The sequence below is a fragment of the Phycodurus eques genome, chromosome 17 (assembly GCF_024500275.1).
Source record: "Phycodurus eques isolate BA_2022a chromosome 17, UOR_Pequ_1.1, whole genome shotgun sequence".
Taxonomy (NCBI): Eukaryota; Metazoa; Chordata; class Actinopteri; order Syngnathiformes; family Syngnathidae; genus Phycodurus; species Phycodurus eques.
In genome coordinates this window covers 18,477,683-18,505,507 of record NC_084541.1, presented here as the reverse complement: position 1 = coordinate 18,505,507, position 27,825 = coordinate 18,477,683, and the positions used below count along the sequence as shown (strand labels likewise).

Sequence of the window (27,825 nt, the reverse complement as noted above, 5' to 3'; positions counted from 1 at the left end):
TCTGGGTAGGTTGTTAAATAAGAAAATCAAATGACGCGCAAAGAGGCTGGCAGAGCAGAGAGGAAAGGGGAGGGTAGAATCAAGGCCAATCGACAGCGCCGCTGCTTATGACATGACAATTGCTGTGTGTGTGTGTGTGTGTGTGTGTGTGTGTGTGTGTGTGTGTGGTTGAGGAGAAAACAATAGAGAATGTGGCTCGCATGCGAGGACGGAGGAAGCGCGACGTTAGCGATTGGAGCAACAGTGACCCTGTCTCTATTTCCGTTTTGAGCCGCAGCGTGTGATGTGAACCTGTAAAAGATTGGAAACGGGTTGTGGAACCGTGTAGGCAGGCCTTGATCTATTCCTGAACCCACCCAGGATTAGTTGCATCTTGTAGTTCTGCGGTAGGAAGGAGGAGGTGGTCGTATTTCTTTGCTCCAACTTCTAGTTGCCCTGTTAAAAGGCCATCTATCCTCAAATGTTTGTTCATTAAAATAAGCATACCTGCTATAATGCACTGTTCACTTTGTCTAACGGTGACTGCTGGCGTGTTGGCTCAGATGTGCATGCGTAAACAAGGACCCCACCCACACACAAACACACACACACACAGTTTAGGAGCTCAGCAAGCGCAGGAGACAACAATGATGGAGGAGGAGGGGCGGCAAGCAGCCCATTGTCCGAAACTATCAAGCATATACGTGCCCCTTAAAGGTCATGTGACCTGGCTACTGCCTATCTCGGCCTCCCTGCCTGCACTATTTTTATCTCCTGACGCATTTTCTGAGCTCGGCTCCAAACTGTGCATCGTTATTTGCTCCTAAAATGTGCCATCTGTCCTGGAAAGCAGTACAGTATTAGGATTACTGTAAAGTCTGTTCCTGCTCCCTTGAAGACTGACACATTGCTGCCGCTAGAAATGAAAAGGATTCAATCAAATGACAACAATAAGGATCATTTAAAATGTACAAACGCATGCAACGCAAGTTTTATAGGGTTGCCGATGTTAGTCAATGACGTCCATTTTTCAATTTTCAATACTGCTTGCCATGTTCCGGGTCGTGAGTGAGCAAACAAAAACTCAATAAAATTGGGCACAGTAAGGGAACAAAATTCAAAACAAATGTTTTGTGTCAACACATTTGATGACATTTCAAATTAAAACTAATAATTAAAATCTTTTATTTTTGGGAAAGTGCAACATCAATAGTTTGTATTTTTTTTCAGGAAATGAAGGATGCAAACATCCATCCATCCATTTTCTGAGCCGCTTCTTCTCACTAGGGTCGCGGGCGTGCTGGAGCCTTTCCCAGCTGTCATCGGGCAGGAGGCGGGGTACGCCCTGAACTGGTTGCCAGCCAATCGCAGGGCACATCGAAACAGACAACCATTCGCACTCACAGTCATGCCTACGGGCAATTTAGAGTCTCCAATGAATGCATGTTTTTGGGATGTGGGAGGAAACCGGAGTGCCCGGAGAAAACCCACGCGGGCACGGGGAGAACATGCAAACTCCACACAGGCGGGGACGGGGATTGAACCCGGGTCCTCAGACCTGTGAGGCTGACGCTCTAACCAGTCGCCCACCGTGCCGCCAGGATGCAAACAAAAGAACCGCAACACCACTTTGAACAGTGTGAATTATTGTTACAGTATGACCACACTAATAATGGCATTTGTTATTGCTTCAGTGGCATCTGAAATGCTGCTGGATTTAGCGTTTTCATTGTGCTATTTTTGTTCATGGCACGCTGATTTTTTTTCACATTCGCATGATGCCATTTCAAATCAGTTAACAGGTTTGACGTTCTGGCAAATGCATGTCGCTCGCCGTGCACCGCTGCACTGCATTTGTTTACGGACCAGGCGTGTGGTTGGAGTGCGAGGCAGTTACACTTCATTGCCCCGTTCGATTATATAAGTGCCCGCGCATTTGATGATCATTTTTAGCGATGGATAACTACTCACGAGGCAAGCTTTCGTGTGCCACATAAAATAACGTTTCGGGCCTTGTGTTTGATGGCTGTGCCTTAGGAGCGTTCAACTTTGTAAAGGTTTCACTGTATTCTGGAGATGGGTATCAATGAAAGTGTGTGTTTCAATATTAGGATTAATAAGAAACGATCAATTGTTTGGCCTTTAATGAGAACTGTGCTCTCCTCATAGAAATGGAGTACAGTGAAAATGCATTTATCATCCTGTGTAAATATCCCATCTTTGGACAGTACTTTGTTTCTCAGTTTTGTGTCAGGGCCCCACCCCCGCTTGGCAAGTGCCATAATGTGGCAGGAACAATTGGAGCAGCGGCGCGTCGTGCTGGGCAGACTCTGCTGTGTCAGATGGACTCTCTCTCTCTCTTTGCTCTGCTCGCCTGTCCTGGCTGACACGCCGGCTGTCAGTCATCCCCTCACAGCATTAGGCCGTTGCCATGGTGTCATGGCGCTCGGCTGGCAGGTGGGCTCTGACGCCATTTCTCTCCCCACAGCCGCCACCTACCTCCAGGCCACTCGTCAGTACTGTAGCTGCTTTCGTTCCACTGCACCGAAAATAATATGAAATAGGCCTGTTGTTATCTGCGCTTGTTGACATGCCCGTGCGCCCATCCTAAATGCCATCTCACTGAGATTAATGAGGGACTAGGGGACTTCTCACTTCTGTTATTGAGCAAGATAACGGATGAGTCAAATTCTCCGTAAAATGCCCACCGTGTTTTGTTGCTCTGCCGAGCCGCATGATGACATTTATATGCGGGGGTTGCGTTTTGTCAGCGTTCAGTGTTTCACATGCATGGGAAAATCCCACTGAAATGTTGCTGACGACTCAGAAGAGAGGTTGCTAGGTAACCTGACGTCACGGGGCCGCAGTAGAGCACAGGGTGGCAAAACGGGGCTAGCTCGTTAGCCACATCAAGTGAATTCTGATTCTCCTCTTGACGTTGTATTTCATCCAGATCACAAGAGACACAATTACAAGAGCAAGAAGCTGCCCTTTTCTTCCACCTATTAAGGGAAATGCTTTTTACTTGTTGGCCCTTAGTCATGCATGCAACTATGCTTAAGTCACTTGAAATGGTTTGTTTTGTCAAATTGTTGATTTGGAATATGAGACAATTCCCTCTTGATAGCCCCTTCAGCCTCAAACAAATACTGCAGATTTTACATGCACTTCATTTGTTTTACATACGCGGAGCTGTATCCAAACATATACAGTACAGTTAATGTAGGGCTACAACTAACGATTATTTTAATAGTTGATTCATCTGTTGATTATTCTGTAATTGATTAATTTGTTTAAAATATTGGGGCCTGAGCAGGTAGACCTGCGAGGTCCCTATTGTTTTTGTAGAAATGATTCGTATTCCTATTATTTTTCGTTGAAAGGCGAACTCGGTGATCCGTATGACCTACGGCTCTGAAAATTGGTACGCATGTAGAGAGGACCCAGACGCACAAAAAAGTCAGCGCGGCCGATATTGTAACTCCAACAGGAAGTGACCTATGACCTTTTCAAGGAAAAAGGTGCAAAATCTTCGCATTTTTTCAGGGCTTATACTTTTGCAAACTCCTCCTACAGCTTTCATCCGATTCACTTCAAACTTGGTGTGTATCATCTCAAGACATGGGACATTCGCCCTTTTTCGCAAGGTTGCTGATCTATTCGTAGTACGTCACACCTACACCTACCAAACTTGGCAGGTACGTGTATTATCCCGAGTTCTACAAAATTGTAACCTGCCAGGACCTTAAACTGCAAGTACCCCAATGGGGCCGGGGTATGCGCGCAGCTCTAGTTATTATTATTTTTTTTATTTCCATCCTTTTATTCAAGAACAGGACATTTCAAATTGACAGTGCTGAAAATGCCCCAAAAAATTCATTATGATTCAGTTACTGGTTAGGTCTGTTATGTGTCAAAAAATAGGCAAAAATGTTGATCATTGTTTTCCAAAGTAAAAGCAGGTGTTTCCAAATGTCTTACTTTGATTAAACACAAGGATAATCAGTCTGCTTTCACGGGGAGGACAACACAAATTTGAGAATATTTACTTTTGTGAGATTGAAATTCTGAGGATTTGGACAATTTTAAGTTAAACAAGGTCTCTAAACGATTTTGATTATCAAAATAGATGTTGATTAATTTGATAATCTCTTAGATTTCGATTAATCGATGACTTGTTGCACCTCTAATTTAATGTTTGACTGTGGTTTTCAAGGATAATCAACTGCACTGCATCATACTGAGTTCTTGTAGTACTGTACAGAATATTGGATGTGATTAGATTGTGCAGGTGTCTAATTCAAGCAGGGTGATAAAAAAACTCAATCTAGTTTCCCTCATCTGTTTGAAATACAATATTTTGAGATTCATTAGAAATATCTCTTCAAAATTCAAGGCAATTTGTAAAATACAATTTTAAAAAAACGTAGACCCTTACAAGTTAGCTTCATTGACATTTCCATTCAATACTGAATCTTGTGCTGAATTGTAGCAGACAGCTGACACAATGTTTTTTTTTGTTTTTTTTTTCCCCAATGTGTCTGACCTCCACCGAAGATGCTTTTTGTGCGCTGCCACAAAGTCTGCAGTCTTTTTACATCTCAAGGCCACTCTTTCCCAAAGCAACCATCTGTGTGAGGTTTTTATCTTTGCCTATCAGCAAGTGCGTTGAATGAGCGGAGAAAGACGTGCGCTCCTATTCAATGCTCAGGCACTTGAGAGGTGTTTTGCTGGTTGAGAGGTAGACGATGTTGCACGGCTCATCTAAAGGTGCCGCCGGCTGTAATGGACCCATGCAGATAGACCGCACGATAAGGGGACACACAATCCGGCACAGAACTCCGCCTGCAAACCAATACTGTGGTGTTCATTGTAATACATACAATGCTTACTCATAGGACCACTGCACTTACTATATATCCATTTATCCATGTGTCTGTTTTACCGTAACTTTGAAAACCCAGTGTATGGTGTTTATGGAATAAAATAGATCATTTGGTATAGTTACTTCTTTTATCCAAAGTGAATAGTGTCGGTTGTGATCTACTCACTGTAGTGTAACTCTTACATCACACAACAAGTGCAGCCCTCTGATTTCCAATTTAAATAGTTTTTTTTTTCCTGCTTCGCTTATGAAAAAAGTAAATGACAGACATTATTCAAAAAGTTTTGCTGTTTGTTTTTTCTTACCTTTGGGAATTTGCTGTATTTTTCCTGATACTATGCAAGCTTTTAACCTTTTTTGTTTTTCTTTCTTTTAGCATGTACAAGTGTCACTTTCCACTGAAATATACTTATAATACTTTTCTGTACAGATAATGTAGAGTAAATCAAGTTACATTTTAATTAACACTGTCATAGAGGTAATCATGTACCAATGTGTTTGTTATTCTGGTAGTATTTTCCAGTTGACTACAACTACGCTGCATCATACTGGTGTTTGTCTAATGTGACCTTTTGAAATTATGAATTTTTATTTATTTTTGTTTTTTTTGTTTGTTTGTGTTGCAGTACCTGTTACCAATAGTAACAATCAAAACTGAGCATTATTGTCTTTCTTACTGTAAGAAATTGTAATTTAATTTTTTTTTTTTTTAGCCACATTACATTGTATACTTGTGAATGTAGTCATTCAAAAGGTGTCTTGCACATTGGGCGCACTGTGGAACTGGGTCAAACACACACCGCCGGTATGTCGAGTTGTGTTGTTACAGCAGGTTTGTTGGGTTAAGAATGGAAAAGCTAATACACTACGTATTGGCGATATCCTGCTAGTGAACCGCAGCTTCTTCAGTGGCTGCCCCTCCCCTCATGTGTCATGTCCTCTATTGCTTCCTGCAGGTGAAGCTTGTGAAATACATCTGTAAACAGCTGCAGTGCAAGCTAAAAGTGCCAGAGACCGAGAGGCCCGACAACCTGGACAGCTATCCACGCTTGCGAGACTGGCTCCGCACCATCAATTTACCACCAGAACTCATCCAGGTAAGTCACGCTGGCCTTTAGCTCAGATTGTGTACGTCACGTTTCCCGTATATCTGTTTAACAACTCACGATGGCTTCACATTACTACAAAAAACTATGATGCGAAAGCTATGGCCATTTTTAAAAAATTAAAAACTCTCTCCCCACATAAGTTGGCTGGTTGCTCAAAAAAATGTCGTGGAAAATTGTACCAAAAAAGAAAAAAAAAGTTTTGATTGCACAGTTTTCACAATCACACAACAGCGCTGTCAGTACTTGTTGCATAATATGGAGACCACCACAGCAACACACTCCCAAACACTGCACATGCTGTTTTATTCACACTGTTTTAAAGTGTTCAGACACTTTTCGGTATTCTGTTGTGGCTCTGGAAGTTCAGTTCAGGAGTTAAGTTACTTAGTTGAAATACTATTAAGTCCACTGCGATTTATAGTTGAAGTCATTGTTTTTTCCGATTGTGAAAAGCTCTTTGAATGTGATCGTGTTCTCGTTGAACCACTTGTTGATTGTTGACTTGGTAGCGCATCAAATTCCAAATTGCACAACGTTAGTATGGAGGATGTATTTTGCTGCAAGGCAATAGTAGCTCGTTACCAAAAGTCCTCATTCGCATCCACAGTCCCGTTGATGGACATTGTATTTTGAAAAGAAAAACTACGTGGTGGTAGATTTGCTACTGAGTTAAGGTTTCAGATAATCAATACAGTATATTATAATAGAAAGTAGGCTTACGATCCAAGAGGAACCAGGAGTGTTTTGCTCGATTAAAGTCACTCTGAGGAAAAATAAACATGGACATAAACCAAAATGCTGCATAAAAGTATCTGCTTGTGTTGATTAGCGGGACCCCTGTCAGATACAGTACGTACTGTCTGATGCCGAAAATGAAGAGCCCTGACTGCTCAGCAATAAATATTTAGCCGATTCTGACCTCTCGTCGGGGGAGTCGCTCTTAAAAGAAAGATATCGTACTGCTAAATTCCTTCTTTACTTGAATTCTTGTAGCACCTAACTACTTTTAGTACAGAACATACCGGAAAGAAATACATCATTGGTTTTCGCTTTCCTCTCTGTCTGGCAAGTTCAGTGTAGCTGTCATTCCTCAACATATTTGTTCGTCATATTTCACTGCAATTTTTTTCCTTCCCATCTCTTGCTTTCCTTCCTGTGCAGCTGCAAACTGTCAGCTACTGTCTGTTTTTCTTGTCCTTGTTTGCTTTTGTGTTGTGACCTCACTGTAACATGATCATTGAGGATGTTTCTCTTGCTTGTTATTCTTTAATACACCCCGCTCTACTTTATGAAAATAATTTTCCAGTTTTACCAATTTTTAATATCCTGTGTGCTTTTCCCTTTTTATAATTTCACTAAGTCAGACGTGCTCTGTTTGACTTCATACGAATCCTCACAGCCCTTCCCTTTAAATAGAAAACTATACATATTAAAATAACTTACACGGAGCAACAAGTTAAATCATCACAGCATTGGCACTGGCAGAGGTTTAAATGTTTAGAATTTAAATGTTTAGAATTCAGATTCAGATTACTTTATTAGTTCCAGAAGGTCGATTCAGTTTTACAATCCACCCGTCCATAGTACAACAGTAACAACGACAAGGAAATAGATATATGTCCACACACATACACTTATGTAAATACAGACACACAAAACACAGTAATACCCTATGGCATCACAACAACCACAACCAGTGACCGCACAGCAGGACATGCAGAATGAATGACTGCTTCTAAATGTATTTCCCATTTTGTGCGTTTAGTACATTTTGTACTGTGTAGAATTGCACTGCATCGTACTTAGAGAGCAATTCTCCAGAGGAGAACTAAAGCTCAACTCATTGGAGTTGCACAATCTCATGTCGCCCCGTATCGGTATTTGGGAAAACGGAAAGCTTGGTGCTGGCTCACTTGACTGTCCCGTGTAGCAAAAAAGCACATCACAGAAAAAAGCAGCCAACCTTGTCATTTAAACTACTGCATTACACAAAACTAAAAAGAAAACCTAAACCTTTCTCATTCCCCACTGAAAAACAACCAAAAGGGGTATCATGTTGTTTGCACATTTTATTCATGGATGGTAATAATAAAGAAACAAAAACAGAGGTTTTTTTTCTCTGAAAATTATGTCCAAACACTTTATTCAAGCAAATATGTTACCTCGATGCCTTGCTGTGCAGCTAACAGTTGTGTAATTTGTATGATGTTACCAATAACACACGTTGTTAAGATTGGCAAGGTGGGTGTGTCTACCACTTTCCCTCAATCTCTTCTCCTTGTGGGTGCTTTTGTCTGTTTGTGCGCTTCCCTTTGCTTACAGTGGACACGTGAGTGGAGGACATTGGCCTTGCTTTCTGATCACTGTTTGCCCTGTCAGACCACAGCTTTGACCTGACCGATAAGCAATTGCGCACTTCCCATGTCCAAAAACAACATCCCAAACTCACTGGGCTTGCTCTCGTTTCCTTTTGATTCATAAATTATTCTATCCGGTCATATCTCTCTTCCCCGGCAAAAAAACAAATGTAGGGATTTATTATATCTTTTACAGTAAAATGGTGACTGCAGAAAAAGGCTCGTCTGATTTAGTAAGTCATCGATATTGGCCAAATCACAGGCACCCTGAACAATATGAAACTGCATGTTTGCGCTTTCTCAAAGTGATCTATTGTTTTCTATTTGAATCCTTATCTTTTTCCCTTGACTTTGCTTCTGTCCAGGCAGTGGAAGCGAAGTTCTCCCTGGATGCCTTACTGCAGATGGCAGGTGCTCAGGTGAGGGACACAATGCGAAGGCTTGGCTTCACTTCAGAAGAATGTGCCCGACTAAGTGCTGCCCTCTCCTGCCTAAAGAGCGCCACTGAAGCCGGTATGTGGCTTGTCACCATCTGCCATCGTTTTAATGTGTTCTCCATAGATGCAGACCATATTATTCCACTCTTGTCTGTGGTCCAGGGGGTGAACTGAAGGAAGACAGCACAACTTGGTTGTCTGAGCCCACCAGGAGGGACAGTAGTTCTCTGCTGACTGCAGATCAGCTTCCCGGCCTGGGAAATCCGCTCCGGCCGCACAGTCCCTCGCCTCTAGCCCGCCCGTCCACCATCCATTCAACGCCCTCCACTCCCTGCGCTACTTTTCCTCATCCCTGCTCTGGCTCGGTCTCGGCAGTCTCCACGCCAGAGGCGCAGACGCCGCACCTCTACGGTGAAAGCCCCCTCACCTGCGCGTTCCCCGCGTCCTTAGGTCGCTCCGCCCGGCTCCACGGGCACACGTCCACGCCACCTGTAACGCCACCATCAAAGCGGCGTCACCGACTGAAGCCTCCGTGCACCCCGCCGCCTCCGTCCCGCAAAGTGCTGCATCTGCTCCCCAACATCACCCTCACGCGCAGCAAAAGTCACGAATCGCAGTTGGGCAACCGTATAGAAGACTCACTCACCAACAGGTAGGTATTCGGAACACTGGAAGATTGCCAGATGCATTTCCCATTTTCTTTGTGCTTTTTATTTTGTGTGAGCGGCGAGCTAGATGGGACTTGAAGTAGTGCTGTGTTGTTTGCGTTGGCGAAGGGAGGGGAGTGGCCACCTGAGTCATGGCCCCTGCTGGAATCTGATTGGCCCCCCTTGGAGAATAATGTCTCGTCATTGGATAATTTATTTTCCCTCAGGACCGCTAGCTGGTTGATACAGCGTGGCTTTGATGCTGTGGAAACTCTGCAGGCCATGGCTTGTGCTATAACATATGACTGCAAGAAATGTCAGGAAAAGCCTGTTAGAACCTCAGAACATTATTTGGGCACTTTAAATGATGGCAGGTGTGCGCTGACTCCCAATTAACACAAGTTTGAATGTGCTTTGTCAATTCGGACCACAGCCACACCCCTAGTTAGTTAACGGGTGTGCACACTTTTGCAGCCACATTATCTCATTTGTTTTTTTACTTCAGCTCTTGAAAAGATGTTTTTTTGTTTTTTTTTTCTCTCCCTTGTGCACGTTATAGGTCACATTAATGGTGGAAAAGGTTTTGAAGTTATTTATCTTGGTCTCATTTTTTTTATCACAAAAACCTCCAGTGCAGTATTTGAACAGGGGTGTGTAGACTTTTTATATCCGCTGTGTCTATATATACCAGCTATTTTATACATCTGTCCTGTTTTCATGAAAGGTTGCCTTCCAGTACACTTGTATTCTCTCTGTCAACCCCCCCCCCCCCCCCCCCCCCCCCGCCCCCCTTTACTCTGAGTGTTTGGCCGGGGCTAATCCTCTCAGATTCCCAGAGATTATGAGTCATGTCCAAACAGGAAGTGTTTCCTCGGACTAGTGCTCAGAGGTGGCGAGTCAAATTCAAACATGCACACATACACGCAGAATCTGTCTCCCGTTTTATTTGCTGTCTGTCTATTTCGATGGGATGCACATGCACGAACAAGTGCCATGTTTATCCATCATATCCTGTATGTGTTATGGGTGGCTTAACTTTTTTCTCCCAAGGCTCCAATAAACACGACTGACTGATTCAACACGCACTCTGATGACCTTGTAAGCAATCAGTGTGAAATGGGTCTCAGTTCTAATATAACATGATTTCTTTGACTGTTTTCGCCTGTTGCGGTTGCTCACACGTGTGTGCGTGTCGACGTGCGTCCTTGAGATTTTGGTCTGGTTGCCGGGGACGTCTCCCTGCCTGTCCTGTGCCAGCCTTGTTTAACCCCTCAAACCTGCCTCTGGCAAATCCTTCTTGCGTAACCTCCCTCAGACTCTTGAAGCCATGCGGTGCACGTTCTGTCTTTAACCTAAGGGGAAAGCAAACTTTTGGGCTCAAGGGGGACATTTGGATTTTTAAAAGTGAGACCTTAGGTAATAAAAAATGGCTTAATGTATATGCAGTCAGAAATAGTTTATTTTACTAACAAATTTATTTAAAATACGTTTTAATTGTAATTTTGATGAACCCTTTCCTTCAGTAAAGCGAAAATAGCCATGGGTCAATGTGACCCACTGCATGTTTAACCATTTATTTAACTAAGCGCAGAAATAAATGTGTTTGTATAATAGTTGCAACAAAGTGTATAAATGAGAAATTTCCATACATACACACACGTGTGTGTGTATATATATATATATATATATATATATACCCCCGATTGTTACATTGAAGCACTTGTTTTTGGGAGGCCATATGCACACATATTACTGTACAGTAGTTGTATTGTTTTCTAGTTGTTGGTTTTTCGTGGCCTAAAACATACAGGAAAAAGCTATTGTAAACAGTTATTAAAAAAAAAAAAAAAGCTTAAATGTTTGAATGTTTTACATTTTGTGCAAACTTACCACACCGGTGTGCTTGGCCGTGGTGACATTGTTGATGTACAGTACAGTACTCATCATAGGCGAGCCGCTTTAATGAACATCGAGGAATTAGTGTGCTTCTTAGTTCCAAATCTGTTGCCAAAAGCAAACGGCTTGACAAAACCCCCTCCCCCCCAAAAAAAAACGGTTACTATACCGAAAATAACATGTTCCAGACTCCAAAGACGTGTGTTGTACTTAACACTCGTTAACGCTCTCACTCTGCTCTATGTGCAAAAGACAATAGATATAACCATCGTCACATGGCCGCCACTTCAATGCCTCAGATTCAACATGGCCGCAACATAGGCAAAGGAGGAACTTCTTTCGGAATTGAATCAAGTAATATTGTATATCTGTGACCCAGAAATATGTCAGTGCCATTCTCTGCCTGCATTGCTCCACAGCGCCAGTAAACAACAGCGGCCAATTCTGGAACTAACAGACTTTGTCAAAGGCAGTTCACGTGACAAATGGAAACTATTTTTGGACATATTGTTCAGTCCCGACGGTCTGTTTTATCCGAAATCTGTTATATTGGGGTCTGTTTTATCAAGGTTTCCCTGTGTTATTACTTGAGCCCTGATACTGTAAATGCTCGGCAGGCCGGATTGAAGACCCGCGGGCCGTACTTTGCCCCACCTTGCTCTAACCTCTTTTACGACCGCTACCAAGGAGGTTACATTCTGGGCTTGAGTCTTCGTTTGGTGCTGTTCACTGATTGATTCGTAACCCATTTCGTTAACCTCGCTTTTCCCTGCTTCCAGATGTGTCAAAAAGAACAAAATCCTTTTGAATATGCAAGTCAACGGGAACGGACACGAGGACACGCCTTGTCGCTACCCTGCTGTTCCTGTACGAACCCCCGGGGTGCCCCCGGCTGCGACCACGAGGCCTTACACGCTCCCTGGTACACCCACCCTGTTGGAAGAACATAGTGTCATTAAGAGTGAGTTATACTTGGGAATGATCCCATTTTTGAGCCACTTATCCTACTCTTAGCATGATCTTATACCACTACAAAGTCCAACTTTGGTCATTTTCATCAACACTGAGCAGAATTTTCAATACATTTATTACTGACGAATTGTCATCTCTCAACTGCCTTAAATATTCCTCTCCCTTCTTGTGTACTTATTTATATCTAGACAACAAACCAGTTCACCGCAGCTCTCCACAAGCAGTGCGGAGGGACATAGGCCTTGCAGTCACACACAGGTGCCTTTCGTTTGCTATAAAACAGTGTTTTATCTCTCATTATTTATCATCGCCCAACAGGATGCATTTGTGAAAAGTAGTGAATGAGGGCGACGTGCAATGTTTGTGCAGGTTCTCCACCAAGTCGTGGCTCTCCCAGACATGTCAGGTGTGTCAGAAGAACATGATGTTTGGGGTTAAGTGCAAACACTGTCGGTGAGTTGAGCACTTTAATATGAACAGGAAAAGATGGTTGAGTGGAGTATTTAGTCAGGATGACATATGTTAACTGGTTTGCTTTTGAGCTCTGATGCCTATTTGTGCGCAGATTAAAGTGCCACAACAAATGCACAAAGGAAGCTCCATCCTGCAGAATTTCTTTCCTTCCAAGTAAGATTACTTTTTTTGTGTTTTATCGACTGCTGCTAGACGAAGACGCATAAGTAAGGGCGTCAATTTTCCGTTCTAGTTGCCAAAATTCGGAGGACAGAGTCTGTGCCATCCGACATAAACAACCCAGTGGACCGTCCTTCCGAAGCTCCGCAGTTTGGTACACTCCCAAAGGCCATTACCAAAAAGGTAAAATACGCGGATCTCACTTCACTCTTGATCGGTGAGACATCGAAGTGCCAGACGAGAGTTTCTTCTCTGCCATTTAAACTGTTTGTATGTGTGAAACTCTGAACACATTGGCACAAATTTCCTCTATGTCTGGCCGTTCCAGTTTTGTTTGCTTGAGTGTGAAAGACAAAGAGTTCTGCAGGTGATTTTTGCCATCTGATGTCTCTCCACATCCTGCTGCTTTGTGAACATTGGATTAAGCTGATTGTTATATTCCTATCGTCCTCATTGGACACAACAATTGGCACACCTGCAAAATCTAATGAAATAAAACGTACGCAGGTTTTGACTCACAATGTGAGCCGTATTGATTTAGTGACACCGTTTTTCTATTTAGCGACAAGAAGCCTGCATACAAGCAGCTCTTGGAATAGAATGCCTTAGATTGTGCAGGTGTACCTAATGAAGTGTCCCGTGAGTGTAACGTGAGGCTGATTTGTAACGGAGCGGCTTGTGTCAGCAGGATCATCCTCCCGTCCTGAACCAGCTCGACTCCAGCAGTAATCCGTCCTCCACGACCTCGTCCACGCCCTCCTCCCCGGCACCCTTCCAGCAGAGTAACCCCCCGAGCGCCACGCCGCCACCCAACCCCTCGCCCAAAGGCCATCGGGACACCCGCTTCAACTTCCCAGGTGAGCCTCAAGAATGGCAGAAGACGCGCAGGCACTTTTAATGCAAGTCCAAAAGTGCACGCGGGCATTAAGAAGTACAGTACAGTATAGTGATAAATTCCGCATACTGGATTTTCCTCCAGCAATAAGAAAAAGAGCCCCTCAGAATTAACAATAAAAATCTGTAGTAGTTGCACATTTTAAAGTTTCTTCTTTCAAATAACCTTCTCTAACTCTGAGTCTCTCTCCCTCTACCATGCTCGCTGGCCTTTCCGACTTTTTTTTTTGGTTTTGTTTTTCTTTCCCTTGAAAGCTGCCTGCTATTTTCAGCATAGACAGCAGTTTATCTTCCCCGGTGAGTCCCGACTTGTCGGAGTGCATTGTCACCTCCCCATCATTTCTTGCTCCAAATCCTAGATACCCTGCAGCTGCTCCTGCCCTCTTGCACGTCATTGCTCTGCGGTTTCGCACCGTCATACGTGTGTGCAAGCGCCACTATCCCGTGCATAGACTGTAATGTTTTCACCCCATCTGCTGGTGATAATGGGAAACTGCATGTAGATATGTTTTATGTTTGTACGTTGTATGTTATGTTTTTGAATACTGTTTTTATACGTTTCCTGCTTCTCCACAGACGTCTCCAGCCCGACTACTTTACATCCCGATATTCTCCAAGATACAGTGTAGGATTTTATTCTTTTTCGTCCTCCATTCCTAAACCTATTCATATCGCCGGCGTCGGGCCGAAACCTGCTATGTCAAAATGTGGTCAAGCTCATATTTTTTTTAAAAGTCAATCGATACGATTGGCGAGTATAAAGTGGTGTTGTCTTTGGTGATGCAATTTAATGGCTTTTTTTCGGTTTCTTGAAAATGATGATTTCGTTTCCGCCCGACGACGGCGATATGTTGTTTTTCATCTCTCATGTAGAATTATGAGAATTGGATTTTGTTCTTGAATTACAGCTGTGAGATTGAGCCATCGGTAGAGGACATACATGCTGATCTAGTTGAAGATGAAGATGAAGAGGTATGAAGAAAATGACTTACTTTTTAATGCAATAATATAAGATAACTGCCCCTTCGCCCAGAAATTATTTGATGATCAGTAAATTAGCTCACATTATTCATGGGTGACCCAAAGTTTGGTTAAACCTGATTTAACTCTCCGCTTCTGAGTAGAATATATAAAAAAAAAAAAAAGGACAAAAAAGAGCAAAGTACGGTCTTCTTCTAGGGAGGAGATGATGACATTGAGGTCGAAGATGAAGACCCTGAATTGGACGAGGACAATGAGGACGAAGAGGAGGATATTTGCGACGAAGGAGAGGACGAGGAGGACGGCGAGGAGATCCGGATGAACGTGGGCTCTGACGGCGAGTGCGAAGGTGACCAGCTGGACGATCTGCCCTGCTCACGGGGGAACCAGTGGAAGGTCCCCATCTCCCGCAAAGCCAGCCAGACCAGCGTCTACCTGCAGGAGTGGGACATCCCTTTCGAGCAGCTGGACCTTGGAGAACTCATAGGGAAGGTGAGAATTCAGCTCGCAGAACTCGACGCAAGCTGAAGGCGTTTTTAGGTGCATCTGTACAAAGGAGAACTTTATTAGTTACTGTGCTCTTGCTTGGGTTGATGTTTTTTGTACTGTTTGTACTATCCATTATATAGTAGCCATGTTTGTATGTAATGTGCATATGTAGCCAATGGACATGTTTGGTGATCCAGGGCCGCTGGGGCAAGGTTCATAAAGGTCGGTGGCACGGCGAGGTGGCGATCCGACTTCTGGAGATCGACGGCAACAATCAGGACCACCTGAAGCTCTTTAAAAAGGAAGTGATGAACTACAGGCAGACCAGACATGAGAATGTGGTGCTCTTCATGGGGGCTTGCATGGCCCCGCCCCACTTAGCCATCATCACCAGGTGAGAACTTGAACGTCACACCGCACCACTGAAGGTGGAGTTACACTGCGGGTCCAAGCGTCCATTTTGGATTGAATGTACGATTTTTAGAGGCTTAACATGCTGAGGAGGACGCGCCGTGGCGACCCCGAACGCGACAAGCCGATAGGACTTTTATAGGATACCCCTCACCGATCGTTAGCTCATATTGAAGGGGTATATCGCATCCGTGGGTTGATGCTGCAGTCGCGTTAGCACGTCTGATACTTTTCGGATTTTTATTCACATTTAGACGAGGCCTTGAAGATATACAATTCCACGACCGCCCCCCCCCCCCCCCCCGCCCCCTTTACGTTGCCACGAGGTCCCGATTGTGGCAGTTGAGAGCAAAAATATTGAAATTGTGTCACTTGAACGATGCTGTGTAAATCCGACCAATACTGTGCTACTAAAGTAACTTATAAGTAACTGTATACATGTTTTTCATTCTGTTCGCAGTTTCTGTAAAGGGAGGACGCTGTATTCAGTTGTCAGGGATACTAAAAACACTTTGGACATCAACAAGACCCGACAAATCGCCCAGGAGATTGTCAAGGTAGTTACTTGTTGAGTCACTGGGATTTAAACACCTTGTCGTCGCTCAGTAAATATGCACCATCATCAGTCTTCATGATAAATATGAAATACATTGAGTAGTAGTTTACACAAGCCAGTTCTTGATCGCGTGCAACCAACAGTGTTACGATGATACGGAAAATAAACTGTCTCTCAATTTAGGGAATGGGATATTTACACGCTAAAGGCATCGTCCACAAAGACTTGAAGTCGAAGAATGTTTTTCACGATACCAACAAGGTCGTGATTACAGACTTTGGGCTTTTCGGGATCTCTGGTGTCGTTCAGGAAGGGAGGTAAGCGGTGTCGCCGGTCAGCTGAAGCCCAGCCGCACACCGAGCGACGCAAGCGTACGCCGCTGAACAGTTGGCGCAGTGTGTGGGCTTGTGCAGCTCGTTTTCATTAGTTGGCACCTGTCTGCAACTAGTTTATTCCAAATTGGTGAATTGCAAGTGAGTTATTGAATTATGGCACATCTTTCACAACAAATCATATTTGGAGGTAACAATCAACATCCAGCATACCACTGCCGAGCTTGTAACAATCTTTCTTTTTTTAAATTCTTAACTGTTTATAATTTCCTACATACCTGTGGCTAAAAAGCGAGGCATTATGGAGGTTCTTTCTGCCGCCAAAAGGGATGACCAAAAGTTGCTTTTATGTGGTCAATGAGTCGGGAATCCTGGATAAATTTGCAAAGGTCTCATGATGCATTTTTTTTTTTTTGGTAGATGCGCGAGGGTCAGTCGCCGTATCGAATTAGTTATGATTGTCCAGTTCCAGTACGTCTCGTTCAGCCAAGTCGCTCGGTGTGCTGCAGGCTCGAGGTGCTGTTTTGAGCGGGGTCGGCCCAGTTCTATTGTTGTTCCAGTCCCGCAGACAGTTTTCTCCAACGACCTAGCTTCTCGTCCGTGTTGACTGCAGTACGTTAACGTCTTTATTACTTATCAATGTTTTGCTTAATTAATTGTTGCAGGCGGGAGAACCAACTCCAACTTCCACACGGCTGGATTTGTTACCTCGCGCCGGAAATAGTGCGCAAGATGAGTCCGGGTAACAACGAGGACAGACTTCCTTTCTCCACTGCGGCAGACGTGTACGCCTTCGGGTGAGATGCGCTCCGTGCGCCTATACCGGACCGCGTGTCTCGAACGTGACGGAGTAATCACGCATCGGTTCCTCTCACCGTCTTTTTGAAGCACCATTTGGTACGAGCTCCAAGTAAGGGACTGGCCAATCACCAACCAGCCAGTGGAAGCGACCATCTGGCAGGTGGGCAGTGGCGAAGGAATAAAAAAGATCCTGTCAGAGGTCAGCCTGGGGAAGGAGGTCACGGTGAGTCCGAGTGGACGGAGAGCATCACTTCACGTTCTAGGACAGGCGGTGGGTAAACGTTTGTGCCCGAGGGCCACATTTGGTTTTTAAAATGGACAGATGGGCCAGATCATTTGGAGATGAGGTTTATTAAAAAAATAAAATAAAATAAATCAATCAAATACTGTCGTTCATTTTAAAATTCGCTCTCAGTTTATTTTATATTTCTTTTTTTATTTGGAATTAATTAACTTGACAATGAATAAAAATATTTTAGTTAAGCAGTTTTAGTAGAAGAAAATGCTAAATGAAAGAACAACAAATGTTACAGGACTCTTGGACCCATAAATGCTTCGTGGGCCAGAAAAACAAAAAAGAACAGAACCCCCGGGCCGTAGTTTTCCCACGCCTGTCGTCGTACGTGCAAGCGGGTTTTGGGCTCTAATTAATTGTTGCAGGCGGAGTTGTTCTGAGCCCACGCGTCTTTTCCGTCTCAGGAGATCCTGTCGGCCTGCTGGGCTTACGACCTGCGGGAGCGGCCGCCTTTCACCCAGCTGGCCGACATGCTGGAGAAGTTGCCCAAGCTCAACCGCAGGCTGTCTCACCCGGGACACTTCTGGAAGTCAGCAGAGTAGGTATCCCACAATTCAGCGGGCCAGATCAACACTGCGGACATGGGAATATCCTCGCCGTCCACGTCAAAGAGAAGCTTTAACAATTGAATGATTGTTTTATATTGTACTGCACGATGCACGAGACGCTCTAAGTAGAGACCGGCAAGAAAATAAATGCATGATTGCACAATGGCCACATTTTGAGTTAAAAGGAATTTTTATTTGGTGGATTAGTATTTTATGACAGAACAAAGGCATTACGATATTGTGGCATGAGGCAAAAAAAAAAAAAAAAGCAATTTACATTTTTTTTTTTTTTTTTTTAATTTGTGACAAATTATCCCGTGTCAAATAATTTTTTATTCATAATCTCACGCCGCATGCATATCAAATCTCCTGCACTCGTCTGTATAGTTGATGTACTGGGATTGAGTTACCAGTATCCTTTAGAATTTTTCTTGAAATTGTTGAGAATAGGAATGATATATATTATTATAATATAAAAATACAGTTGAAACCAGAAGTTTACGTACACTTGACATCATCAGCTGGGCTTTTCCTGTTTTCATCAGAATTTAGTAGGATATTGCACAAACATTAAAGCACTGTAATAACTACCAAAAACAAACAAAATAAAATAATAATAATAATAAATAATACTAAAATATCTGTACACTTAGTAATAGTTTTGTAGGGCTTTGCACGAAAGGAAATGCATTGTAATGAGTACAAAAATTGACGTCATTGGGGTGGGGAGTTTCTGATTCTGCACAAAATGTCATGTACTGTAATAAGTGCAAAGACAACATTTTTGGATATATACGTCTGTATATATTTTTTAGATTGCACACATGCAAAAAGTATTACATTTTCCTAACCAACAGTTTTCACAATTTTGTAGGATTTTACAAAAAAAAGTGATGCACTGTTTTTTTTTTTTAAGCAGGCAACAGTCTCACATTTTTTTCAACAAACCTTTTTTTTTTTTTTAACCTTTTGGGTCTGCGTTGCTAATAAATTGTGCTTTCCATAACATTTCGTACTTTTTATGTACTTTTTTAACTTTATTCCTTTTTTTGCGAGAACGTGTTGCCGCAGATGAAATTCAACAGCACAATATCAAAACAGATTTTCCTTCTCAGTCTCTGCTTCACGTACTTTTTTTGGGGGGGGAGCGAACGCCACACAAATGAAATATCTTGGAGATGAAATAAGACATGAATCCTAATCCTAATCTGTGTGATCATATTGGCCTGCTTCTCTTTACAAACTGCTCTTTCCAATCTGTGCCTTATAACACATTGACTAACAGTCTATTAATGATTGCCTCTTCCTTTGCTCTCTCTTTTTCTCTCTCGTCTCCTGTCGACCTCCAGGTTGTAGCGGCAAATATAAGCAATGCAACACAAAGCCTGGGTCTGCCTTGCATGCTCCCGAATCCTTAACACCCACAGGATTGTTCAAAGCATTGCCTCCAACGCACTCTACTTACACACACACACACACACACACACACACACACACACACTGCAGGACATTAAATGCACCCAAGAAATCCTGAGGCGATCTGCCCGAAGGTTTGACAGGCAGACCGCTTGCGTGATGTGCTCTAAGCCTCTCAGTTCAATAGGTTTCCATTTTTAACAGTGATAGCATGTGTTTTGCAAAAGGTCCTTTTTTTTATTATTATTTACAGTATTTATTTTTGTAATTTGGTGAACCCACCATTGCAGTGTTTTGTGGCATTTGTTTTGAAAAGAAAAACTACACTTGTTTTTATTCTGTGCTAATTTGGTGAACCCTCCCCACACACTTTTATTTTTTTATTTTTATTTTTTTTACAAACATTTAATGACATATCCCCTCCCAGGGAAAGGTATACATGCTGGATTACGACCTGTGGGACTTAAAGCTGTCAAGTGCACCTTATAAGAATATTAGTTAATTTCAAGCGACTGAGTAATTTCAAGAAAAGAAGAAGAAAAAAAACACAAAAAGACATCAGGAACCTGGCGCAAATGTGTCCTCTATCTTCCGTAAACATTACCTCTTGTTTGTGTTTTTTTTTTTTTTTTTTTTATATATATATAAACAGTTCTACTTACAAATTGTTTCCGTGTGTGTGTTTGACTGAGTGTTGGAAAACGCTGCGTTAATTTCTGTTTATTTTGTGTTGCAAATCTGTTAAGTACTGTAAATGCATTATTTAATGTACAGCAATTTCTGACGATCTTCTAATATTTGTACAAACATTTTCTATGTAAAAGGCATCATCACATTTTTTTGAATACGGTCCGCTTCCGCCGATACAGATGTGTATATATATATTTATATTTTTGTCATGTATAAAGGCTGTACAATTTCTTTTTTTTTTTTTTTTTTTTTTTTTTTTTTTTTAAATGGGCCAAAACATGTTTTTTTTTTATGTTGTAAAAATTCATATTTTTGTATTGCATGTGAAGACCGTTCTGTACTCGCAGGTTCTGTTTTCATCCATGGAAGACAATAAAATGAGGCTCATCATGCAACTGTTTTTCACTGGAACACGAGCAAAGTCTGATATCAAAATATTGTTTTGGGGCCAAGTACCTTTTCTCAAAACGACGGGTGGAGCTTCAGTCGCTCAGGTCACAGCCTCGTCGTAAGGAACAACGTACTTTACTGCCATCTTGTGGCATCCGTGGGCAATTTCCTCTTGGAATAATCAGCTAAGAGTTGCCTGTTTCAAATTTTTGCAGATTTCTATTAGTACATTACAAAATAAGGCCAATTACTTTTACAGTGGACCCCCGCATCGGTTCAGAACCCACGGATTCACCTATTATCGGTTTTTCTTTTCCAATTTTTTTTTTTCGATTTGTTTCAGACTTTTTTTTTTTTCTTTTTGGGGTATATCCTTGCTTATTCTAGAAATGTTGGGTCTTAAATTAGCCCCCCCGACAGTTAGTTGACGGCCATTGCAGTCAGTTACTGTCAGTCAGTTACTGACGGCGACGGCCGTCAATTATCCGCTGATTTTCGCTGCATGCGGTCAGGCCACTGTACATTTCTTTAATTAATCATCTGATTAAACGGTTATCGGAAATGTATTCTGCCAAATATCGGAATCGGCATCGGCCTCCAAAAATTTACATCAGTCGGGCACGAGTATTTACGCCTTTTGTATTCGTTTATTGACACTGTTGTAAAAATTCATATAAACATAATTAACCCGCGAATACAAGATGACAGCACGGCTGTTTCGTGCAGAGGAAGTGTCCAACCGTAGGTGGCACAAAGACCCGACAGCAGAGGGCAGGTTGCAACTGGGTCATCCAAATATCGATTGGACATTGGACATCTCAGAAACGCACATTTATCAGGGTGTCCTAATCTACAGTACTTGCTGGCCGTCATCTCGTTTTAGACAAAACGTGCAAGCCTCAACAGCAACAAAACAAAAACACCTTGCGTTTCACCTTGCCGCCTCGAGATTTATTTTGGCCAGGAATCAATCGAGTGTCAGTTAAATGAGAAACATTGACTGATAAGAAGGGAGGGAGGAATTTTTGCACACTCGACTGATCTATTCTGCACAGGAGAAGGCGCGACTGGATCACGTGACCTTGGAGGGGAGCAGGCATGAAACGTCCTCTTTCTCCACTGGACCACGACAAATCACAAATTGTCCTTTTGCATTTTCTTACAATTAATTATTGAGTAGGCTCCCCTTGCAAATACTGCAGAGGTGGAAAAAGTACGCACGCTCGACAGATTCTTTGTGGAAAATAATAAAATACTGACGTAAAAAAAGTACTGATTTAGCTCATTTAAGTGGGGTCGATGGGGGGAGTACAAACTTGAATGTACTTAAGTACAAAAGTCAAATACATTTTTACTGTCAACACCTGCTTTGAGAAAATTAAAAAAAAAAATAAACCAAAAAATCTCACTTCTCTGTATCACACGCTATGGGACCGTGACGGCTCTCATTTCCTTTCACACTTTCTGTATCGCCCATGCCAGTGAGGCTAAAGTGAAGTACCTCTTTTAGTCAACACCCTGCTGCTCTAAAATCATTGAAATCAAATGTACATTTAGTGAGCAGAGGCCCGAGTCATACGAGCGGAAGGAAAGAAAAGGTGTATATTTGAAAAGCATGTGTGCATCATATTTATAATTGTAGCACATTGCATTGATTGAGTTCACAGTTCAAATCCCAAAGTTTTCTGAACGTTTTCAAAGAGGGCCATGGCTGAGGGTAATCTTCCAGTCTCGCATTGCGCGACCCAGCACATGTTGCCACGACCCAAGCGCTTCCTTTCCTCCCAAGAACCCAAATGGAGAAGTAAGCCCCAGACAGCTTTTACACGCCATTGATTTGGTTTTTGACTGAAACAGAGAGTGAGTCCTTTGCACGCTCGTCTTCGGCGCTCCCCCTTTTTTTTCCCTCAAGCGACTTTCTCATCTTGGAATCAATCACTTCCAGCGTAAGTGACTTTGATTCTTTTTCTTTTCTTTTTCCTACAGAAACGTTATTCGTTATTTTCCCGATTAGCGAGCCAGCTTCAGATGTATGTAACTAATGTTCTTTACTTTTTGTATTCTTATTAGTTAGTATGTTGCTTATTTTATACCTGTACTTTTAAACCGACTTTTACATGCATCCCTACTAATTTGCTTACATTTATTACTCGGTGAATTAATCCGTACTGTGCCATCCTACCAAGCTAGTGAATTACTTAAATACATAGAAAGTGAATTTCATTCATTAAATACATATTTCCAAATATACATCCTCCTTGACATGCCTATTTGGTTACTTAGTTTATATCAAGTTATCATTTCTTTCATAATGTAGTCACTGTCTACGATACTAGTTATGACTTATTACCCATTTTTGTCATGCTTATTTACCCAATTGTATGCTGTACATATGCTTCACTTTGTTACCTATTTTACACCTGGTGGCTCATAATTTAATTGCAGGCTTTGGTATTTACTTACATTTGACTTACTTACATATTTGTATTTTACCGACGTAGATGGCTTATTACTATTACATAGAGTACATTTCTCGCACCCTTGTTATTAAATATGACAGTGCTTCCTATCAAAGTAGTTCATTGTTACTGACCGCTTACATGCTCACTGACTTATATTCTATACATATTTGTTTTCTGATCAACACATACCTATCGTGACTTTCATGTCTGCTTATTTGCATCCTCCTTGGTATAATCTTTCGCTAATAATAATATATATAATATTATCATTATAATATTATAATATGTATTTATCTACTTCCGTACCCACTCATTTACATCAATGGATACTTTATCACTTGCCCACCATTACAAATTTTGCTACCAAACTCGTTCTTATTAGTTCCATAATAATTCAATATACTATAATATACTATACTCCCCCCCCCCCCCCCCCCCCCCACCTAGTTACTTATTTTCTATTGCAGTATTTCCATGAATTGTTACTTGTTCTTTGTTTTGTCTTCACGTTTAGTGATCTACTTACATAAATGTTGCCTTCCAGTATTCCAATATGATTATACTACCATGCCGAGAAATACATGTACTTGGTGATTGTTACTTATTCTCGTAACATTTGTCTACTTGTTTAATACTTATTTGTCAGTAAGCTTGACGTGTAGCTTATCATTTATCACTTCCTCAGCGTTGTCGACACGCGCGGACGGGCCTACGACGTTCATATTGTACGTTCGGCCCTTTTCTGTACCGCTTCCGCTCATTTGGGTCACGGGTGAGTCACTGGTCGCCAGCCAATAACGGGGCACGTAGAGTATTAACCAACAATTTAGAGTCTTCATCGTGTTTTGGGGGGGGGGGTGGAAGAAGGCTGCAGTACCTGGAGAGAATCTATGGAAGCCCATGCAAAATTGTGCACGGGGAGGCCGGAATTAAGTTTCGAACCCTCAACCTCAGAACTGTGAGGTCGCCGTGCTAACCACTATCCCACCGCGCGTCTTTTTACTTGTGTATTCATCACGAGCTGTTTTAATGATATTTTCGCTTGATTATTTACTTCCCCTTATTCTCAAGTTGCTTACGCTTTGGTTTGTTGGCGCTACTTAGCTGACTGACTTGTTCTGTGGCTTCTTTTCAGCTACATCCGCCAGCATGAAGGGTCCCCTGTTGTACGCCGTAATTATACTCAGGGCCCTGTTGTGTGGAGCTCAAAATAACACGTCTACTGTGTCGACCGCGTTGGCCGCGACTCCACCGGAGGAAACTTCATCAGCCGGCGCTATTTCCCCGGTTCCGACATCTCCAGCTGCCACCCCTCGGCTCACGTCGGCCGTCAGAAGCGCCTCGAAACGGAACCCTTTGCCGGACTCGACGCCGAGCGGCGCCGCCGCACCCGTCGGCGTGCTGGACAGGAGAGAACTCTTGATGCTAACGGGAGGCCTGGTCTTGGTCTGTGTCATTCTGCTGCTGTCCACTTTAATGCTGATCTGCAAAGTGTGCCAGATGAGCAAACGCAACAAGATGCTGGGCGGCGACGCTGCAAAACCAACCGCATCGGACGGGAAATACAAAGGTAACGCGGAGACGGAAGCCCAAGAGACTAGTATGCTACTGACAAACTTGAGTAAAACACAGGAAGAAGTGGACCGTAGTGACAACCCCAAAGAGGAAGGGCAGAAGGTACGTGAGAATGGAGAGACGGGAGAAGGGAAGCAGGAGGCTGAAGAGATTTGTAAAAGCCAAGAAGCTGCTGATGTCACCCCAGTTGACGATTCATCCTTTGTGACGCAGCAAAAAGATGTCGATGGCCCCTCTGCCAACGCTGCAGCTGCCCCCTCCCCTGATGCCACGGAGGAACCAAAAAATTTGGTTTAGCGCTCTACGCGCGTGTGGGATGGGAGGGATGTTTCCTGTTCACCGCTTGCATTTTTTTACATTTGCATTGGCTCTACACAGCTTCTACTTTACAGCAGAGTCCAAAGTCCAAGCGCTCATTTTGTTTTCTTTTTTCTTTTTCTTTTTTTGCACCCCAAAACATTCCAGCAACCCCCCAAAAATGTTGGCCGTTCAGTGTTTGCAGATTCACATAAAGTATTTGCTGATTTTTATTTGGGAATTGTCTGCTGAAAACAAAACTATTTGCTGCTTTTGTGCTCTGGCCAAAACAATAAAATTATTAATTTTGCATGTCGGTAGGAAATATGTTGACATGAGTTGAGGAGTTTCATTTGGACAAACAGTGCCTTGCCGCCATTTTGCGGCATCTTGGTGTCAAGGAACTACGCTAAAGCGAGTTGAGGGGTTTCATTTAGACATATCTAGTACCTTGGCGCCATCTTGTGGCATGTTGTCATCAAGTAACTATGTTAAAGTGAGTTTAGTAGTTTCATTTGGTCAATAATAGAGCTTTTGCAGCTTCCTCCGAAATCTTAGTGTGATGAAACTATGTTTAAATGAGTTGAGGGGTTTCTTTTAGACAAAAAGTAGTGCTTTGGCACCATCTTGTGACATCTTGGTGTCTATTAACTATGTTGAAGTGAATTGAGGAGTTTCATTTCAACAAAAATAGAGCTTTCACTTTAACGGAATACTGCGATGTTTTTTCAAAAACAACTATAATATCGAAAATAAAAACTATATGCTACATAATTGCTTGAGAAATCGGTTTTAGCGTGATCGATGAATTAAATTTGAAGAATGTCTATGTGGGCTGTCGATTTTTTTGTGTGCCGCCCTGAGAGGGAAACGTTCGGAAACCCACGCTTTACAGTAACATGCGCATATGTCGCCATAATTATAATGTGGCATCATAACAAAGCTTTGCACAATTTGTTTATGACATAAACATGCTTATTGTACGAATGACCTGCAAATGGCAAGCAAATAAAGATTGTAAGCGCCGTCGCGAATGCATTACCAGCAATTTTGTTCCTGCGTCCGTCTCTCACAATTACACACAACGTTATTATACCGAATTTAAAAAAAGAAGTGATATACAAAGAGGGGGAATGAAATGTCTGCCTTGTTTGCTAGGTGTGTCCCTGTCATACCAAAGAGATTTTATTTTATTTTTTTTAAACTAAGCATTTCAAAATGTGAGATTAACGGTGATGTGAATGTTAATTGAATTTTAATTAGAATTTTAATTCCACACTGAAATGAAAAAGAGAAAAATAATCTAAATTGGAATGTCATGGGGGGGGGGGAATGCCATAATATTATGTGAAGAACGGAACATTTGAGGGAAAAGTAACGTTATTTTAAAAATGTGACAATCCCCAGTTAATTTGTATTTTTCTCATTGAAGATTTGTAATCGCGTGAGAATTGTTTTAACTATGGCATATTTTAGGGGGGGGAAAATCATACTTTTAACAAAATAATATATTTTTTTAAAAATATGCTTTTTATATATTTGTTAATTATGTTTATTTGTGCGTGTGTATGTGCCCCAGACACACCTCCCAGTCGACAGCGGAGCATTGTGGGAATTGCTACTGACGAACTGGATGATGCAGCGGCTGCGAACCATCTGCAATAAATCTCAGGCGCCTTTCTTTACATTTGGATTGCTCCTTGTTTTTTTTCCCAAAGGAATGATATTGATTTAGGTGATCGCAGTCTCATTTCTTTTCAAGGCAACCAGACCACTCAATTAATCTCAATACTATAAGAGCATTAGCTGGTAAATGCGGAAATAAAGTGTGAAAGTCGCCAGGTTGACCAAAGATTTACTGAGGAGCTTTCTTTCGGAGGAGCCAGGCCCCTTGCATCGTGCATTGTGTTTTTCTCCCGTTCCTCTCCCCATTAGTAAACTCGGAAACAGCTTTCCCCGCGACTGACGCCACAGAGAAGCGCGCAACTTCATCGCAGCCACCCAACGTCGATTTGAGGACTGAAAGCGGCCCATTGAAAACTTCTTCAGCAAAAACACGCAGGGCGAGGGTCAAGGGTCAAATTCTTTTTGGAGGCAGCTTGTCTCAAGGCTGAAAGTGTGAGTGTCTGCACCGTTCAAAGGAGCCTTGAAAACAAACTGGGATGGTAAAATGAGAAGGTGAGTTGTTTTGTTTTGTTCCCTCCCCCAAAGCATATTGTGTCCACTTAATCGCACAGCTGTTTTGTTTTTTAGTGAAACGTACGTCTCAGATGAACAGACTGAGTATTCACGTGTGTCTCAATTCAGTCAGGAAACGCTCAACAAAAGTTGAATTTAAGGAAAACCCTTGCTGCCTTCAATTCAATTCAGTTGTTTATTTCAAACTGAAGACGAAGGTTCACGGTTTAAAACGTCGCACCGCGAGAGCTGTGCTAACATTTCTGACAAAGTGATAAAACATCATCAAATACAAACATCTCTTTGAAAGTGAAATTGTTTTCTCAAACAATTGTGATTTGCAACTCTCAGTTTCTCATTTGTAGCTTTCTTAAAGCACGACCACAGATGAGAAGGATACCAAAGAAATATTTGCAACTTAACAGCATTGGAACCATCTTCAAGTTTGCATCAACGGAGCAAATGTACAGTATATTCTCCGTCTGTATTTACAGTCCACACTGTGGGCATCCATCCTCCTTCGGCAGCGCGCTCTCCCCGATGTAAAGATGCTGCGTAAGACAAAGCGGAATGCGTCGCTCTGGCTCTCTTTCTC

At 42.4% G+C, this 27,825-nt stretch overlaps 2 protein-coding genes across 7 annotated transcripts in view; both read left to right on the top strand.

Moving 5' to 3' along the window:
• Positions 1–20,686, top strand: part of ksr1a (kinase suppressor of ras 1a) — a 31,689-nt gene extending 11,003 nt beyond the window's left edge. For 3 of the 6 annotated variants that reach the window (XM_061702334.1, XM_061702331.1, XM_061702330.1), the window contains 20 exons: positions 5,821–5,961; positions 8,696–8,843; positions 8,930–9,419; positions 12,090–12,271; positions 12,471–12,540; positions 12,652–12,735; positions 12,848–12,909; positions 12,989–13,098; positions 13,604–13,772; positions 14,065–14,106; positions 14,386–14,434; positions 14,718–14,781; positions 14,989–15,282; positions 15,477–15,673; positions 16,151–16,247; positions 16,430–16,563; positions 17,244–17,375; positions 17,467–17,602; positions 18,079–18,212; positions 19,572–20,682. In XM_061702334.1, coding sequence (XP_061558318.1) covers positions 5,821–5,961; positions 8,696–8,843; positions 8,930–9,419; positions 12,090–12,271; positions 12,471–12,540; positions 12,652–12,735; positions 12,848–12,909; positions 12,989–13,098; positions 13,604–13,772; positions 14,065–14,106; positions 14,386–14,434; positions 14,718–14,781; positions 14,989–15,282; positions 15,477–15,673; positions 16,151–16,247; positions 16,430–16,563; positions 17,244–17,375; positions 17,467–17,602; positions 18,079–18,212; positions 19,572–19,578 — 2,742 coding nt within the window. In that variant the 3' untranslated portion in view covers positions 19,579–20,682. Of the gene's footprint in view, positions 1–5,820; positions 5,962–8,695; positions 8,844–8,891; positions 9,420–12,089; positions 12,272–12,470; positions 12,541–12,651; positions 12,736–12,847; positions 12,910–12,988; positions 13,099–13,603; positions 13,773–14,064; positions 14,107–14,385; positions 14,435–14,717; positions 14,782–14,988; positions 15,283–15,476; positions 15,674–16,150; positions 16,248–16,429; positions 16,564–17,243; positions 17,376–17,466; positions 17,603–18,078 lie in introns of those variants that run through there. The other 3 variants (XM_061702335.1, XM_061702332.1, XM_061702333.1) reach the window with 3 other exon arrangements.
• A 1,831-nt stretch (positions 20,687–22,517) lies between these two features.
• On the top strand, positions 22,518–26,100 carry LOC133416136 (uncharacterized). The gene is made up of 2 exons (XM_061702814.1): positions 22,518–22,664; positions 24,316–26,100. The coding sequence occupies exon 2, from the start codon at positions 24,330–24,332 to the stop codon at positions 25,050–25,052; it is 723 nt and encodes a 240-aa protein (XP_061558798.1). The 5' UTR covers positions 22,518–22,664; positions 24,316–24,329; the 3' UTR covers positions 25,053–26,100.
• Positions 26,101–27,825: the final 1,725 nt, after the last annotated feature.